This window comes from Triturus cristatus, chromosome 10 (assembly GCF_964204655.1).
Source record: "Triturus cristatus chromosome 10, aTriCri1.1, whole genome shotgun sequence".
Lineage (NCBI taxonomy): Eukaryota > Metazoa > Chordata > Amphibia > Caudata > Salamandridae > Triturus > Triturus cristatus.
Window position 1 is genome coordinate 68,449,839 of NC_140593.1, and position 17,000 is coordinate 68,466,838.

Consider the following 17,000-nt stretch of genomic DNA (forward strand, 5'->3'; position numbering starts at 1 on the left):
ACTGGTTTTAATCCCGGCCTCCCTTCGGCCATACTCTGATGTGCATGAAAAATAGCTCTGTAAGTGGAGGGGCCACTATCACTTCTATGTGTCACCTTAGGGGCTTGCATTTTAATCATGGCTCCTGCACTCATACATCCTAACATCTCTTTCGAGGTCGAATGCTCTAATTACCATCCGCACGCAGGTTGCATGAAGCTACCCCGCTCCCGCAGTTTGTTTCAGGATTACAACCTTCTGATGACCGTCCTGACTCTGTTGGACACGGTCGCTCCCTCCTGCACTGCTCTTCCCTTAACGCTGGCTGGGTATCGTTAGCGCTGCTACTGTGCCTACTTTGACTGAAGCATTATTTAACTGCGCCTCTGCTTGCTTGAATTTACTGTATCTCGCTAGCGCTGTGAGAGTGCCTACATCGATTGAAGCTTGTTATTTTTCACAGTGCCTTGCTCCTAGAGATAGCGCTTTGTCTGTCTGCTTGACTGTCTGCGCCCCGCTACTCACCACAGATTAATTATTTAACTATTTCTCCCCAACCCGGTCGGCTATTGCCTTTGAGCCGCCATTACCTGGGTTGTTGTTGTTGTGGCCGGAGCCCGCCCCCTACACCACGCACCCGCCTCCCAGCAGCTCCTCCCTCGCCCCTCCCCCTCCACTATCCTTATATGACAGATGCAATAGCGCGCAGCGTTCACGCGCAGCGATCGCGCCCCAGTCGCGCCCCAGTCGCGCCCCAGTCGCGCTGAAGGTGCGCCAAAGGTAAGCCCGTCTACGCCCGTCCGCGCCTGGACCGCGCCCAGCGCCATACCCCCTGGTCCTCGTAATGCCCACCCCTCCCGCATTACTTACGATGCCACCACCCTCCTAGCCCTCAACCCCGGCCGTTCCCCCAACTGCGTCCAAGCCGCCCCTGGACACACCCATGGACCCTTCTCCTGCAACTCCTGCAAGTTCGACGGCACCAAGAACAACTCCTCATCCACGAACACAAAACATATAACCGACCCCAACCATCTAAAATGCATCCTACTCAACACCCGATCGGTCCACAGGCACGCCATTGACCTCTGGAATCTACTAGACACCATCTCTCCGGACGTCGCCTTCCTAACAGAAACATGGATGAATGCCTCTTCAGCCCCAGACATCACCATTGCCATCCCGGAAGGCTATAAGATCATTCGCAAGGACCGTACCGGCCACACAGGAGGAGGCATCGCTATCGTCCATAAGAAATCCATCCGCATCTCAACCAGCTCAGACGTCAATCTCGCCAACTCTGAACACCTTCACTTCCAGATCCACACCGACCCCAAGACCACACTCAGAGGCACCCTCCTTTACAGGCCACCAGGACACCGCGCACAATTTAGTGAAGACATCACGGACTTCATCACTCCACACGCGCTCCCCTCCGAGGAGTACATCCTTTTGGGAGACCTCAACTTTCACCTTGAAAAGAACAACGACCGCAACACCACCACCCTTTTGGACAACCTCGCCAACCTCGGACTTAAACAACTTGTCACTACCCCCACCCACATCGCAGGTCACACACTCGACCCTATCTTCACCTCCAGCAAACATGTCTCCTTCAGCCACACCACAGCTCTCCTTTGGACTGACCACAGCTGCGTTCACTTTACCTACAACAAGCCCACATCCAACAACCACCCCCAACCCACTCTGCAAAGAAACTGGAACAAAATCACCATCGACCAGATCTCCTCATCGCTTCTGCAAAACCCCCCAGCCCACTCCTCAAACCCAGACCAAGCAGCCACCAACCTCACCCAATGGTTATCCAACAGCGCCGACATCCTAGCACCACTGAAAAAACGACAAATCAAACTAGGCAGCAAGAAGGCCTCCTGGTTCAACGATGATCTTCAGAAATCCAAGAAACTCTGTCGCTCCCTTGAAAAGGCCTGGAAAAAAGACCCAACCACCAGCACCAAGGACGCCTTCAAAAACGCCACCCGCATACACCACCAACTGATCCGGAATGCCAAGAAAGCCGCTTTCAAGAACCGACTAGATAACAACGCCCACAACAGCAAGGAATTATTCAACATCGTCAAGGAATTTACCAACCCCTCGGCCAACTCCAACGACATCACCCCCTCTCAAGCCCTCTGCGACTCCCTAGCCTCATTCTTCCACAATAAAATTGCAGACATCCACAACAGCTTCGACAACCGACCCAGAGACCAACCCATCCAACCCCCTGCAGGACCCCCACCCCCCCGAATAGCCTCAATGACTGGAAGCCAATCTCCAATGAGGACACCATCCGTCTGATGAACTCTATCCACTCAGGATCCCCCACAGACCCATGCCCTCACCACATCTTCAACAAAGCAGACTCCGTCATAGCACCACACCTCCGAGACGTCAACTGCTCCCTCAAATCCGGCACCTTCCCGGAAAGCTGGAAACATGCCGAACTCAGCGCCCTTCTGAAGAAACCCACAGCTGACCACACCGAACTCAAAAACTACCGCCCCATCTCGCTCCTCCCATTCCCGGCCAAAGTTATCGAGAAAGCGGTCAACAACCAGCTCGCCGCCTTCCTCGAAACCAACAAATCCCTCGACTCCTCACATTCCGGCTTCCGAGCCAAGCACAGCACTGAAACCGCCCTCATCGCCGCAACAGACGACATTCGAACTCTACTGGACAATGGAGACACAGTCGCCCTCATCCTCCTCGACCTCTCCGCAGCCTTCGACACGGTCTGTCATAGCACCCTTTTACAACGCCTCAGAAACGTCGGGATCCAAGGAAAAGCACTGGAATGGATCACCTCGTTCCTCACCGGAAGAACCCAGAGAGTCCGCCTTCCACCATTCAAGTCAGAGGCCACTGAAGTCATCTGCGGCGTACCACAAGGATCTTCACTCAGCCCCACCCTCTTCAACGTATACATGAGCCCCCTCGCGGTCATCGCACGCCAACATAACCTCAACATCATCTCCTACGCCGACGACACTCAACTGATCTTATCACTCACCAGAGACCCTAACACCGCCAAAACCAACCTGCATGAAGGAATGAAAGAAGTAGCCGAATGGATGAAACACAGCCGTCTGAAACTGAACTCAGACAAAACAGAAGTCCTCATCCTAGGCACCTCCCCCTCCGCCTGGGATGACTCTTGGTGGCCAGAGGCCCTTGGAAAAGCACCCATCCCGACAGACCACGCACGGAACCTGGGCGTCATCCTGGATTCCTCACTCTCGATGAACAGACAAGTCAACGCCGTTTCTTCATCTTGCTTCAACATTCTTCGCATGCTCAAAAAAACATTTCGCTGGATCCCCACCGAAACTAGAAAAACAGTCACCCACGCTCTGGTCACGAGCCGACTGGACTATGGAAACACCCTTTACGCCGGTACCACCGCAAAACTCCAGAAAAAACTCCAACGCATCCAGAACGCTTCAGCTAGGCTCATATTAGACATCCCGCGTAAAGAACACATCTCTGGTCACCTGAAAAGCCTCCACTGGCTCCCCGTCAATAAGAGGATTACTTTCCGCCTCCTAACCCACGCACACAAAGCACTCTACGAAATCGGACCCGAATGCCTCAACACACGACTGTCCTTCTACACCCCCCCCCCGCCAGCTACGATCCTCCAACCAGGCCCTTGCCACTGTACCTCGCATCAACAAAACCACCATGGGAGGTAGATCCTTCTCCTACCTGGCAGCTAAAACCTGGAACTCACTTCCCACTCACCTTCGCCTTACTCAGAACCACCTAGCATTCAGAAAGCAACTTAAAACGTGGATATTTGACAAGTAAGTCCCCACCCTTCTTCAAGCGCCTTGAGACCCTCTGGGTATGTAGCGCGCTATATAAATTTATTGACTTGACTTGACTTGACTTGATACCACGCAGGTAGTATGCTTCAGAGGGCCAGCAAAATAAAGAAATGCCCCATCATCAGTGGAGCCTAAAGACGCAGAAAAAGCTTTTGATCGTGTTGATTGAATCTTTACATCGAACATGCTTCTAGATTATTTAAGGGTCTTTTTTACGTAGAAGCGAGGACTTGTCAGTTTCATGGGTTATTTGCTAATGCAGGGTACATGGGTATGTTCAGCGCATGTGCATTGGATGGGGGGAGGGTTGTGTGCCCTGTGTCCGCTCCTGTTTGCACTTCTCATAGAACCATTAATGCAGAGAGTCGGTGTGAATACCCTTGGGGTCTAGTTCGGGGACGAAATGTACTAATCCACCATGTTTGCAAGCGATGTCTTGTGGCAGGAGGATGGCAGCGTTGCGCTCCTTGCTCATGTTTTCCAAGAGGAGCGGGGGCGATTGCTTGGGGTCACATTTCAGGTCAGCGTGGCTGCCATGTTGGAATGGAACATTTAAACTGGGATACTGATGTTGACTGAGTGAGCACGCTGTTTTAATGTCTCCAAAAGTATTAATTTTCTTTTACCAGCCATTGGGCTATTGTTTAATAGTTTTTTTCTCTTTTATTGTAGTGTCTTCTAATATATCCCTTAAGAGATCTAATTTAGAAGCTATTTTGTGTCCTGCTCTATCTACTGGTCTCACTCGGGATCTCGGTGTGCCAAAATAGGAGGCACTAAAATACCGGCTGATCCTCTCTGCCCATATTATGCGCACTTTAATTTAGCCCCAGTCCTTCTGCGTCTCCACTCGGTGAGAATGTGGGGCAAAAACAAGTTGGAAGCATGAAATTCTCTCTGTGATGAATCTCAAACACTCATTAATAATCCCAGACCCTGGTAGGCACCAATCACACACCACCTTCCAGTGATTTAAATAAAACCAATATTCCACAGAAACCGCTAGCGGCGGTGCTTTCCCGAGGCCGTCGGTGATGTATGGCGAGCAGGAATACGAATTATGTTGATGCATGAGTTTGTTTTGTTGCAATTGCTTAGCACATTTGACGAATGGTTCTAACTTAACTTTTGTGTTCCCTTCACAGATCATTCAGAGCAGCAAAGCCTTGATCGAGAGCGCCGATGCCATCTACGAGAAGATCGCGCTGTGCCAGAAAGCGGGTGAGTTGTATATCAATGACTGTGGTTAAGGGAATTATGGACAGTGGCTGATCAATCAGGAAAGAGGCCATCAAGTTGTTTATGTGAGCCCTTCTCTGTCCTTCCAAACTCAGCAATGATCGATCTAACCAGCCGCCCCTGTAAGGGAGCAGGCCCCGGGGCCCTGAGCAGAAGATATCCAAGGTCAACATGGATGGATTCTCTGTTGGGATATACACACCCTGACAGCGAGATGTCCATTGTTGGTCAAGCCGCTTGAGCTTGTAGATTTTGAATGAACTTGCGTCCCAGGATGTTTAGCATCCCAAGCCATGAAGCAATGGTCTGTTCGTTTGTCTTGAGGTTAACACAGATGGGTTCGGTGGTGGTATGCGTATCCCTGCACCACCAAGTTCCCAGAGTAAGTTTAGCTTTTGTTTATGTCCAACACAGTCATTTGTTAATGCCCAACACAGCACCTCAGGACCTTCAGTAGACCCAGACCACCAGGTGCCGAGGTAAAGTTCAACGTCCAGTTGTGCTCACAGGTGTTGGACACAACTTCATCCCATGATGTTGGCGCTGCCTGAAGGCAATGTACTGTTGGCAGAGACATGTCAGTGATTTGACGAGGAAACTTTCTTCTTTATCCTGATCAGATGAAATTAAAACGAATTTATAGAGCGCACTATACCCCAAGGTGTTCAAGCGCTTGGAAGGCAGTTTATAGCAGTCTATAGTTGTTCGGAAGTTGACTAGGGGGTCTGAGCGGAGAAATGCCACATTCTCAGATGTTTTTTAAAAACCGAAAATTAGTCCAGTCCAGAGATGTGAGCAGGTAAGGCATTCCACGGCTTGTCAGTAGCCACCAAAATAGAGCGACCGACCCATCTGACCTTCCGAGATCTGGGAATTATTGCCTTATGGAAGGTGGGTCTAAGGAGGCAGCTAGGCGTGGACCAGCGAAGGGGTGCGTTAAGATGGATGGGTTATTTATTAAACATATTTAAGCATTTCTCTTGTGGACCTGACTGAGGAATGGCTCGTTTCTCTCCCAGATGCATCCCATTATACATAGTGGGACGGACCCTGTAGAAAATGTCTTGAGTAAACTGTGATTCTGCTTCCAAGGCGTCTTCTTTTAAGACTTGCCAAAGGCAGCGTTGGAGACCCTGTGCGCTCCCTACCAACCCCTACATGTCTCTACATCTGCTTGGACGTACCTCTCATCGCTCAGGACTTACACTCTCTACAGGGGCAGAGGCGTGGACGTGTTTGTGCACCACCAACTCTTCGTCCCACAGGGAGCAGCCAGGGACTACAAGGGAGCCCTCCTTTCTCGCAGCGCCTCATAGGGGCGGCGTATCAACGAGTGCAAGTGTGACTGTTACGGTGCCTCTTGTCACTCTGGGGTTACCAGGTTTGGCAGGAGGCAAGTGCAGAATCTCCTTTTATCACCCCTATCTAGCCTCTTCAGATAGGTTCTGCCCCAAGCCTACTAAACCGTCTACTGTTGGCTACACTGGAGCTGGAGCGGGAGAGGAGGGACAGATGCTTGTCCCGCAACCGCTGCACCACGGAAGGATGTGGAGGCGATGGAGACGAGGCTGGCCCAGGCATATTTAGCAGCACCCCAACATTATTGGAATCACTCTGTGATGTTTCTGAAGGCCCTTGAATGAATGAGCACCATCTGTGTTGTCATGTGTTAGGCCGTGTGCACAACACCGGAAGAGGTTGATATGGTTTCAGATACAACTATAACTTGTGCATTTTTTAAGCTTTGAGTTGTAACCAGAAGACCCCCTTCAGGTGAAGCTTTAGAAGGAATTCTTTCTAAGACATTTTCAAGTATTTTATTGGATTGATTAGTAACTGATCTTAGTGGAAAGCCATACATGTTTTAGGGTTTGGTATTTTATACTCCAGTACCTGTCCAAAAGATACTTGTTTCTCTGCAACCGGCCTCTTACTTTCTAAAGTTTCAAAATTGTTACTCCCCCTCCCACCTCACCCAAACCCCCCCCCCCCACCGAAAATTTCAAGAATAAAAACATTTAAAAATCGTGAAAAACAGGGAAGAAAAGAGTCTGGTAAACAGAAAATAATACAGAAAAAGAAATGCGGAAGAAGAGAAAAAAAGGGTGTTGTGGCTCCCAGGTCAGAAAATAAGGGAGAAAAGAAAAATAGCACGAAGCAACCCGAAGGAGACCGAGGGAAATATGGGATAAAGGAAGACAAGCATTGACAAAGAAAGTAGGGTTTGCCTTTGGGGCTAGAGAGAGGAACGTGGAGTGCGAAAGGGAAAGAGACGCATACATGCTAGAGAGGAAAATGGAGCTATTGGGGGAGGGGGAGTATAGGGGTGAAAAAGCAATGCGGAGGGAGAAGCACACCAGGGTGAACACAACACCGAGGGGCGTAAGTGAGAAGCACACAGACGGGAGAGCAACACTGAATGCAGAGGAGGAAAGGAGAGCGGTATACTAGGGACACCACTGGAAAACACATGCACTCTCATGGAGGGCCAAATCAAAAACATAGTCCTTCAAAAGTGATCAGTGGAAGGACACAAGTAATGTATTCATGCTCCATGGTGAGGGAGAAACAAAAGAAGACGAAGTAAAGTCAACTCAAGTAAACCATTAAAAAGCAAGTAACTGAGAGTGACAATAAAAACAACCAATGGTAAGCAGTGGGCAGGCTTTAAGCCTATAGTAAGATGACAATAGGTGTTTTCGCAGCAGACAGCTTGTGCTGTCTGGTAGGCAAGGCCTACAAAGGAAGACTAGCGAAGAGAAAAAAAGATTGTATGAGAGGGAGAATTGGAAAAAAATAGAATAGAAATAAGGGAAGGGAAAAAAGCGACTACATGGGGGATAAACTCAAAGGCATAAAAAAGAAGTACGTACAAAAAGGAATACATAAAAATAGATTTTAAAAATTGGGAACAGTGAGAAGTAATTTTGAAGTAATGAGGTACATTCCGGGGATCATTTAACTTTGACCGTTGAGGACCAAAGACAGATGGCCCTGTTTGGCTTTATGATGATTTCCTACAGCTTTGTCATACAAGATAAAAACGTGAATAGTCCAATGTATGTTTTTAAATTTTTTTTATGGCCGCTTGCAGCGTAATTGTGCAGCAGTGTGTTCTGGAGGCGGGGCGTCGGCTCTTAGTGCATACTGATAAAACATTAAACTCTGAAGACATTGAGATGATGCTATCAAAGTGTATTCAATGTCTGAGATGACACTTATCTTGTGACTCCCCCAAGCCTAATACTCCTTTATTTTGTGGTTTTTTTTAAACAAGAAGTTAGTGTTGAGGTGCACAGCACTCTGAGTAGTTACCTCCTGCTCAGTAAATCATTCTTATAATGAGATGATGGAATCCCAGGGAAAGAATGTTGTAGAAGGTATATCACCCGTTCATTGGTGGCTAGAAATGGTAGCGTTGATCTTACCCACTATGAATAAATACACACGACATACATGAGCCCAGAACACTTCCACGCATCTGTGTTTTCTGCCCTAAATGTGAAAGGGGCACCAGCACATGTTACATGGTGGGCTTGCGAGGGAGAATAGCAATGTTGTCGCGGTTGGCGAAACTGGTTAACACGTCACTGTCGCAAACCCCGAAATTATGTTTACTTGGTATGGTGCAGGGCCGGACAAGGAACCCAAAAAAATAAGAAAGAGCAAAACAATTGGTGAAAATAACTGAATTGGGTTTGATCTTGGAAAAGAGCAGAAATGCCATGTACTGGTACAAGTGGCATTACCTACGCTGTTTGTGAGATATATATGAGGGTACATGTATTACCGCTGAGTGCAGAGTTCGATAGCGCCAATTCAAAAGGGGATGCAAACGGCTGTTATTGCGTGGCAGATGGTGCTGACTAGCTTGGAGTTATCTTCTGCTGAGGAGGCTCTTGGAACATAGTACATGGCCCTCCGGTTATCAATAAATGTTCCCTATAATCGAAGATAAATAGACTCCTTGATCACACATTGGGTGAAAGACTTCCTAATGTCTCCTTGTGGTTGTGTTGCTTTGGTCCATGATGTTGAATGCGGGATGGTGTGTTGTGTCCGGGACTGATCGCGTTGTAGCGGGTTATTGTCTTCATTCGTTTCCTTTGTATGTGTTTTTTTAAATATAGAATAGAAACTTCTGTAAAGTGTTTTCTTACAATGCAGACTTAAAATACTAACAAGTTACCTTCCAAGCACTGGTCAGTTGATAAAAAGAAGCGACAGGTACTGCAAAAATACATTTGATGTTACTGTTTGAGTAAGGTGGCGGCATGTGTTTTCAATGTGCATGGGTCACTGGCGGAACGCTGCTGATACATTGTCATGTTCTGTGAATGTTATTCTGTTAGAAAAAGTCAGGGTAATGTGTTGTCTGTGTGACTGAAGTCTGTTTTAGGTATGTGTTGTGATTTGTTTAAAAGCTTGTCCCCTCCGTGTTTAAAAATGTCTCTCTGTTTGTAAACAGAAGCGGGACCATACGGTTTACTTCCGCCGACATCTTCAGATGTTTCTTCTTTGTTCTCTCATTGGAGAAATGTGTTATTTGTTTCCCAAATGCCTTTCTCTGCACTTACTCTTTTTAAAAAAAATTTAAATGCGTTTGGGGTATGTTCCTTTCAAATTCTACGCAGTCTTTGCATATATCATTATACACACATCATTGTGCCCCTCCCAGATTTAATTCTTGCTAGGATTTGCAATGTCTGCTAGTTGGTTAATTGCCCCAGAGTACACACTGCTCACATTATGTTGAACTTTGAACCGCCTGTGTATATTTTGTTATAAATGTACTTATTTGAGAAAGGAAAACGAAAAGTAGGAAGTATAGGCTGTTAGTGTGGCATACTTAAGTCTTCATCTGATTAGATTTTGGTATCTTATGCAGTCAGTATATTCCCCAACAGGCCTGTGACGTGAATTTTAGGAGTAGCCGAATTGAGTAAGGAAAGTAATTTTTTTTTCTTAATCCCATGCTGTAAAAGATTTGGACACTTCAGGTAACGATGTTGTACGTGTATAAAGCGGGTGTAGGTCTTGCCGACGTAACCCAAATTCGCGAAGCCTACTTTTTATGTGAATCCAGATTCATGTTTCTAGGTCGGCTTTGAGCTTTGATTCATTTTTTGTAGGAAAGTACTTGAAATTTTGGCAGTTTTGAAGAAGACACTTTCAATGGCGGACTCTCCCCCATCTGCACCTTTTTATTCTTTTTACTCACCCCTTCCTTTTCCCCCTTCGCCGCTGCTGTTCTATGCCTGTCTTAACTTCTCTCCTCCCATTGATTGTCTCCATTCCACAACAACCTCTTGTTTGTACATTGTCTTTCTGCTTTGGTTTTGTCTCCCTCTACTCTCACCCTGTCCATTCCACGTTGCTTTCATTTGCTGCTTGCCTGGTGCTCACTTCAGTTTCTCCTCCGTCTTTCCTCCTATGCGGGTTGCAATGATAATGAAAAACCAACAAGAAAGCAGGTAAATAGATTTGTTTTTCGTGTGTAATTTATTTTTTTCCTTATGTTCTTTTAGTAGAGATTTTAGTTTTTTTCCCTTTTTGCTTTGTCCCCGAACCTGGTATTGGATGTCAGTTATATGCCTATTTTTTCGTCATTTCACTTTGTTTTTAATTTTAACTTTCAAGACCTATTCTCCAGAAATGGCATTCACGAGAATGAGATTTCTCCGAAATATTTCTTGAAAATGGTCATTTATCTTTTGACAGCCTAACACTCCTGCGTAACATACCCACAATCTAGTCACAAATATTTTACTCAATGATGTGCCTTGTAATTGGCTGCTGAATTCATGCATTATGTTTGGTCTGGAATATAATTTAATGCTCCATGTAGGCGGCTACATGTCCGCTTTTTGAGTTTTTTGTGCAGCGGCAGGTGTACTATAACACTAACATGGACAGCTGATTCCAGTTCTGTTTGTAAAGTGGGATTTCTCTGTTTTACATTATTTGTGGGTTTAGCAGGTAATGCAGCCGATGCTTGAAGTTATTGGGGGGTTGCTATTTTTTTAAACATTATTTCTATGTTGAGTTTTAGTTGACTTTCTTCATATAGGGCGCTTTTCTTTCTTTGGAATATGTATTTGAGGTGTTCGCGGTGCACACCTCAACTGTATTAGACTTGAAGCATCAGCGGCCATTTTGGATAGGTTTAAATGTTTTGGTGTGCACTGTCGCGACAGTGACCCATTGTTCATTCCGTCTGAGAACGTTCGTTCTTCGTTTTAGGGGCCATACATTTAATGACATCACAGTAGGTCAAAGGGCCAAGCATAGTTCCTTAAACACTCTAGAACACATATTGCTAGTGAGTTCTAGGGGCAGAGGACTGGGTGGAGAAAACTCGAATTGTATCTGTACATTGGAGAGGTCCTTTAAGTCTGGCATTGACCAGGACTGGACACTGAAACTACTAGATATAAACTTGATATGCATCTGATATTTAGAATTGCAAATATAAAACCACGGCGCCTTTAATAGCTGGAAACGAAGCCTAACTGGGTTTGTGTTTTATTCCTTGCCAACAGTTGCGTTTATGTTTAGTTATTTCAAAATACTCCATTTTATTTAGCTCTTTTGGCCAACTTTGGAACGATGTCTCCATTAAGTCGGCCATGTTTGAGTGTACATTTCGCCTTGGTATTGGTCACACCTTAAGGCAAACCTTCAAAGTTGACTGAAAGTGGCAGCATGCATATTTTATAGCTGTATTATTCTGTTCTAGCCAATAATCGCACATATTTGGCCGTAAAACAGAACTGACCGCATGTTTTCTCAGTATTTAATTTTTACAGCCAGTCACAGTCCTACTGTCTATGTACCTTTCTCTACACATGGTAGACACTCGTGTCAATTGTATGACTTCTAAAAAGTATGTTTAGTTTGACTAATTTGTAGTACGTCTGTCGCTTTTCAGTGATTGTATGTACTCTGTCATTGAGGAGTATTCATCTTCACTTTACCACATAATCTTAGTAATTCCCAATTATTCAAAATGACTTCACAAATTGGCATTGCCTGTCCTGCCAAGTGTTTTACGCGCTCTATAGTTGTAATCGGTTTAAATACTGGTTGGCTCTTTACTGACGTTTGCAGTCGGAAGTCTGTTTCCAATGTCTATTCATTGTCTTCGTAAGTATATGAATGCTAACTCTGGGCTGGAAACCATACCCCCGGTGTCAGTAGATAAGAGTTTAATTTTTGATCAACACTTTGTGTGGTTTTTGTTGAATTTATTGTAATTTGTTTGATGCTCAACTCGAAGCATTATGTGTATATGTATGTTAAGTGTGCGAGTATATATATATATATATATTTTATATATATATCATGAAGACTCGTCTCAAACTTCCTGTCATGGAAAAGACGAAGCGAACCCAAAGTTTGCAGTGTTTCTTTTCTTTATTGTGAGCCCAGCACCGCCGCCATTACGCGTTTCGATCCTCGTGGGAACTTGATCACATATATATATATGTATATGTACTGATATCCCGCGTTAACCCTTCTTTGCATCACCCACCATTCGTCGAGGGCGCAGGAAGACAACAGGATCAGTATTTTCTTGGAAAAAAAATTATTCTTTTTGGGAGTATTTTTTCTATTCTCAGCTAAGTGCTAGTGTTTACATACGAAAACAGACCAACGCGTTTTGGCCTGCGACCTTTGTCGGGGTTACGTATATATCTCATTACCTACTGGCGGTCGCCAATAGGTAGTTATAGTTAGGACCTTGTTTCTATTGGAAAAAAGCGTTTTTCTTTTGCCAATATCTTTAGCGTCGTTTGATGAATCTTCGCGATGTTTTCCACACTAATGGGGCGTCTAGGTCAGCTACTGTGTTGAAAGTTTCGGGGTGATTCGTCAAGCAGGGCCTAAGAAAAAAGGGGGGGTCCCAAAATGCGTTTTCTCCATGTTAATTTCCATAGAAAACTTTGGACACAGCTACAGCCCGAACTGCTGAACGGAATTACACCAAATTTGGCAAAAAGGTAGCTTTTTGTTAAATGGTGTAAATCCGTTCAGTACTTCCTGAGAAATTCAAACATTTCTTAGATATACAAGTGAGAACGTGAAGGATCCGCACACCCTCCTGATCTTGTGCCTGCAATCTGATTGGCTGCCAACACTTCAAACCAGGAAATCATGGCAGCCTTCTTGTGACTGACTCGGTTGAACCGAGTCACAAGAAAAAGAGGTAAAAAAAATTGAAAAAACAAGAAAAGGGGTCAGGGTAGAAACACCCTGACCAGTTAGGCCTGCTCAGGGGGTCCCACAGGGACCCCCAGGTCCTTAAAATGTATTCTTTTAAAAACATTTTGCCAAGATTCACAGGGTGACCAGGAATCGGACCCCACAAAAAAAATCAAAGAGCAGGTTCCGGTGCTTCATTTCCTTTAAGCCCCCGGGTGAGCCAGGTCCCGGGGGTAATGATAGAATGAGATGCTGGGGACCACCTCCTCCCATGGGCTATATTAATAAAAACAATGCATGTGGAGGCTCCTGACCCCCCCGCAGCCCTGGGGACCGCCACCTCCCGGGGCTATTTAGATTATTATGGCAATAGCCCCCCTCATACAGCCCCAGGGACCACCACCTCCCCAGGACTACTTTCCAAATTGAAGGGGGCCGCGCTGCCCCCCTCCTTGAGCTGTAAATGGCCCTGGGGACCGCCACCACCCAGGGCCGGCTCCAGCAATGTCCTGGGGTACGCACCCCGGGACATCGCAGTTTGCTATGGGATGGCGGGAATACTGCAAGCAGTGTGCGTGCTTTGAAAAGCTTTTACTCACATTTGGGGAGGTCACGTGCTCCTAGGGGGGTGATGAGCTTTGCACTTATTTATATCTTTTTTACTTCTTTTGGCTTTGTGGCTTTGGTTTGTTCGGATCAAATATTGGGGTTCGTATACAACTGGCTATAACTTAATAGAGCAGCCACTTTGGCCACTTGATTGGGTGGGCATTGAAGTGTACAATTTAGGGATAAGACACTTGTATTTTGACGTTTGCGTTGTTTTGATTTATTATGTAACTTGGCTACAGCTATTGATTGTTACAGCCATGGGGCTTGTAAGACCAATTTCAAATGTTTTTCAATTATCAAGTGATTGTCTAAGTTTTCCCTTATATCACTAGGGTATGATCTACGAAGATGTTAATGAAAGAATGTGACCCATGACAAACCTTACCTCAAATATGGCATTTACATATTTGTACACTGTTTTTTCATGTCCATCACTAGTTTCCTTTTTCAATGGAAGCTGTGCACAGTGTATTGTAATGAGGCCGTGACGAAGACCCGGTTGGATTGAAACGCGTTGCCATTAAAATAACTTTTGAAACTGACATGTGGTGTGCAGGTTGCTGATCTTGGTATTTTACAAGATTCGCCCATTGTTAGGGATATATATGTATATATATGTGAGGAATGTGTTCGTGAAACACATTGAGCTTGGGAGTGCATTGAGAGTGGCCGAATACTACAGGGCCATGTGCCATGGCTTGGGTTTTTACCAAGTTGTGTGTGCACTGGAGGGATACATGTTCGTCGGTTGTGGGCAGATGTGTAGTCTGTCCACGCTGTAGTACAGCGATGGTCGAGTGCCAGATGTGTGCTTCTCAAATGAGGTACAGCGCCATCTACACTGCCCGAATGAGGCCCAGCATATCTGATACTGCCCGGATGAGGCTTAATAAGTTCCTGCTGATATGCTAACTGCCCCAGTGAGGCTATGTGCTACTGAGAACTGCCCAATATAGGTACTTTTCTAAGTACAACTGCCCTACTGATGTCCAGCTCCATCCATACTGTTTGATCGAGGGCCCGAATAAGGCCCTGTACCATCAATAGTCCCATATGTCTTTAACTGATCTGTACATATCAGAATTATAGTCCAAACTCCTTTTAGTGACCCTTGACCTTGTACTCAGGCAGGTCGCTCCCCACGCCGCACAGCTAGCTCCACCTGTCTGTGCCCTCCGCCCGCTGCTGCTGCGAGTTCGAGCCCCCTGTGGCCGCCCTTGCTTCCAATACTTTATTTTCACTGTATTTCAGCCGGCTCCTCTGGGCTACCGTGTTGCCTTCCTTGGCATTTTATTTTGCCTTATCTGTTGATTTCATTCTGTTGATTTTTATTTTTATTTTTTTGCTCCCTGTAACCCCCATGGTTCCCCGTCCCCCGCTGCACTGTTTTTCCCGCTGCTGCGTCCCTGCCCCCCCGCTCGCCCATTTGCCAATTCACCCTCCCACCCGCCTCCCAGCTGCTCCTCCCTCCCACCTCCCCTTCTTAATGGCGGCTGCTGTGCGGCAGATGCGCCGCTAGCGTGCCGAAGGCGCGCCTAAGGCAAGCCCGTCTGCACCTGGACTGCGCCCAGCGCCAGACCCCCTGGCCCCCGCTAGCGCTACAACACCAGACGCCGCTACACCAACCTCCTCCACGCACTCAACGCCGGTCGATCTATCACCTGCTTCCAGGCCACCCCGAAGCGCACTCACGGACCCTTCACCTGCAGAAACTGCAGCTTCATCAGCCAGCGTACACCAACACGTCCTGCCCCCCCACCAAGGCAGGCCACAACCATCTCAGATGCATACTGCTCAACACCTGCTCCATCCACAGGCACGCCATCGAACTCTGGGACCTGCTCGACTCATCCTCCCCGGACAGCACTTTCCTAACGGAGACCTGGATGAACGCCTCATCGGCATCTGACTTTGCCAAAGCCATCCCGGATGGCTACAAGATCACCTGCAGGGATCGCACCAACAGACCGGGAGGAGGAATCGCCATTGTCCACAGAAATAGCCTCAGAAGCTCGACCAACACCGAAGACACCCTCAGCACCACCGAACACCTGCACTTCCAGATCCACATAGACCCCAACACCACCCTCAGAGGAACCCTTGTGTACAGACCCCCGGTCCCGGCCACAGTTCAGCGACTCCATCACAGACGTCGTCAGCGCGCATGCCTTGGCCCCAACAGACTGCATCTTCCTCGGAGACCAGAACTTCCACCTCGAGAACACCGACAGCAACTCCACCACACTACTGGGCAACCTCGCCAGCCTTGGTCTAAAACAGCTCGTCACAACATCCACCCATTCCGCCGGACATACGCTCAACCCTAACTTCTCCGCCAGTAGCCACGTCACCTTCAGCCACCCCACCAAACTCCATTGGACCGACCACCGCTGCATTCACTGCTCCTCCGAGAAAACCACCAGCAAAGAATTGTGAAGGAACTCGCCAACTCCAGCGCCAACGACATCCCGCCGTCACAAGACTTCTGCGACTCTCTTGCCAACTTCTTCCACCGCAAGATCATAGACATCCATGACAGCTTCAACACCCAGACCCCCTCGACAGCCGCCGACACCCTAGACTCGCCGCCACACTGACCTCCTGATCTCCTGGAACCACATCAAAGATGAAGACACCATCAAAACCATAAACACCATCCACTCTGGATCACCGTCAGACCCCTGCCCCCACCACATCTTCAACAAAGCAAGCTCCATCATTGCACCCCAACTCCGAAAGATCTTCAACAGCTCATTCGAGACCGCCACCTTCCCGGATAACTGGAAACACGCAGAGATCAACACCCAACTCAAGAAACCCAAGGCAGACCCAAAGGACCTCAAGAACTTCTGGCCCATGTCCCTGCTCCCGTTCCTGGCTAAAGTCATCGAGAAGATCGTCAACAGACAACTGACCCACTTCCTCGAAGAAAAGAACACCCTGGACTCGTCCCAATCCGTATTCCGCAGTAACCACAGCACCGAAACTGCCATCATCGCCGCCACTGACGACATCAGGACCCTGCTTGACAACGGCGAAACCGCGGCCCTCATCCTCCTAGACTTCTCGGCCGCCTTCAACACCTTCTGCCACCACACCCTACTCACACACATC

At 47.2% G+C, this 17,000-nt stretch overlaps 1 protein-coding gene across 1 annotated transcript in view; it reads left to right on the plus strand.

The window, feature by feature from the left end:
• PLCL2 (phospholipase C like 2) overlaps positions 1-17,000 on the plus strand; it is a 464,688-nt gene that overhangs the window by 364,159 nt on the left and 83,529 nt on the right. Inside the window, exon 4 of the mRNA XM_085630443.1 lies at positions 4,976-5,051. Coding sequence (XP_085486569.1) covers positions 4,976-5,051 — 76 coding nt within the window. The remainder of the gene's footprint in view (positions 1-4,975; positions 5,052-17,000) is intronic.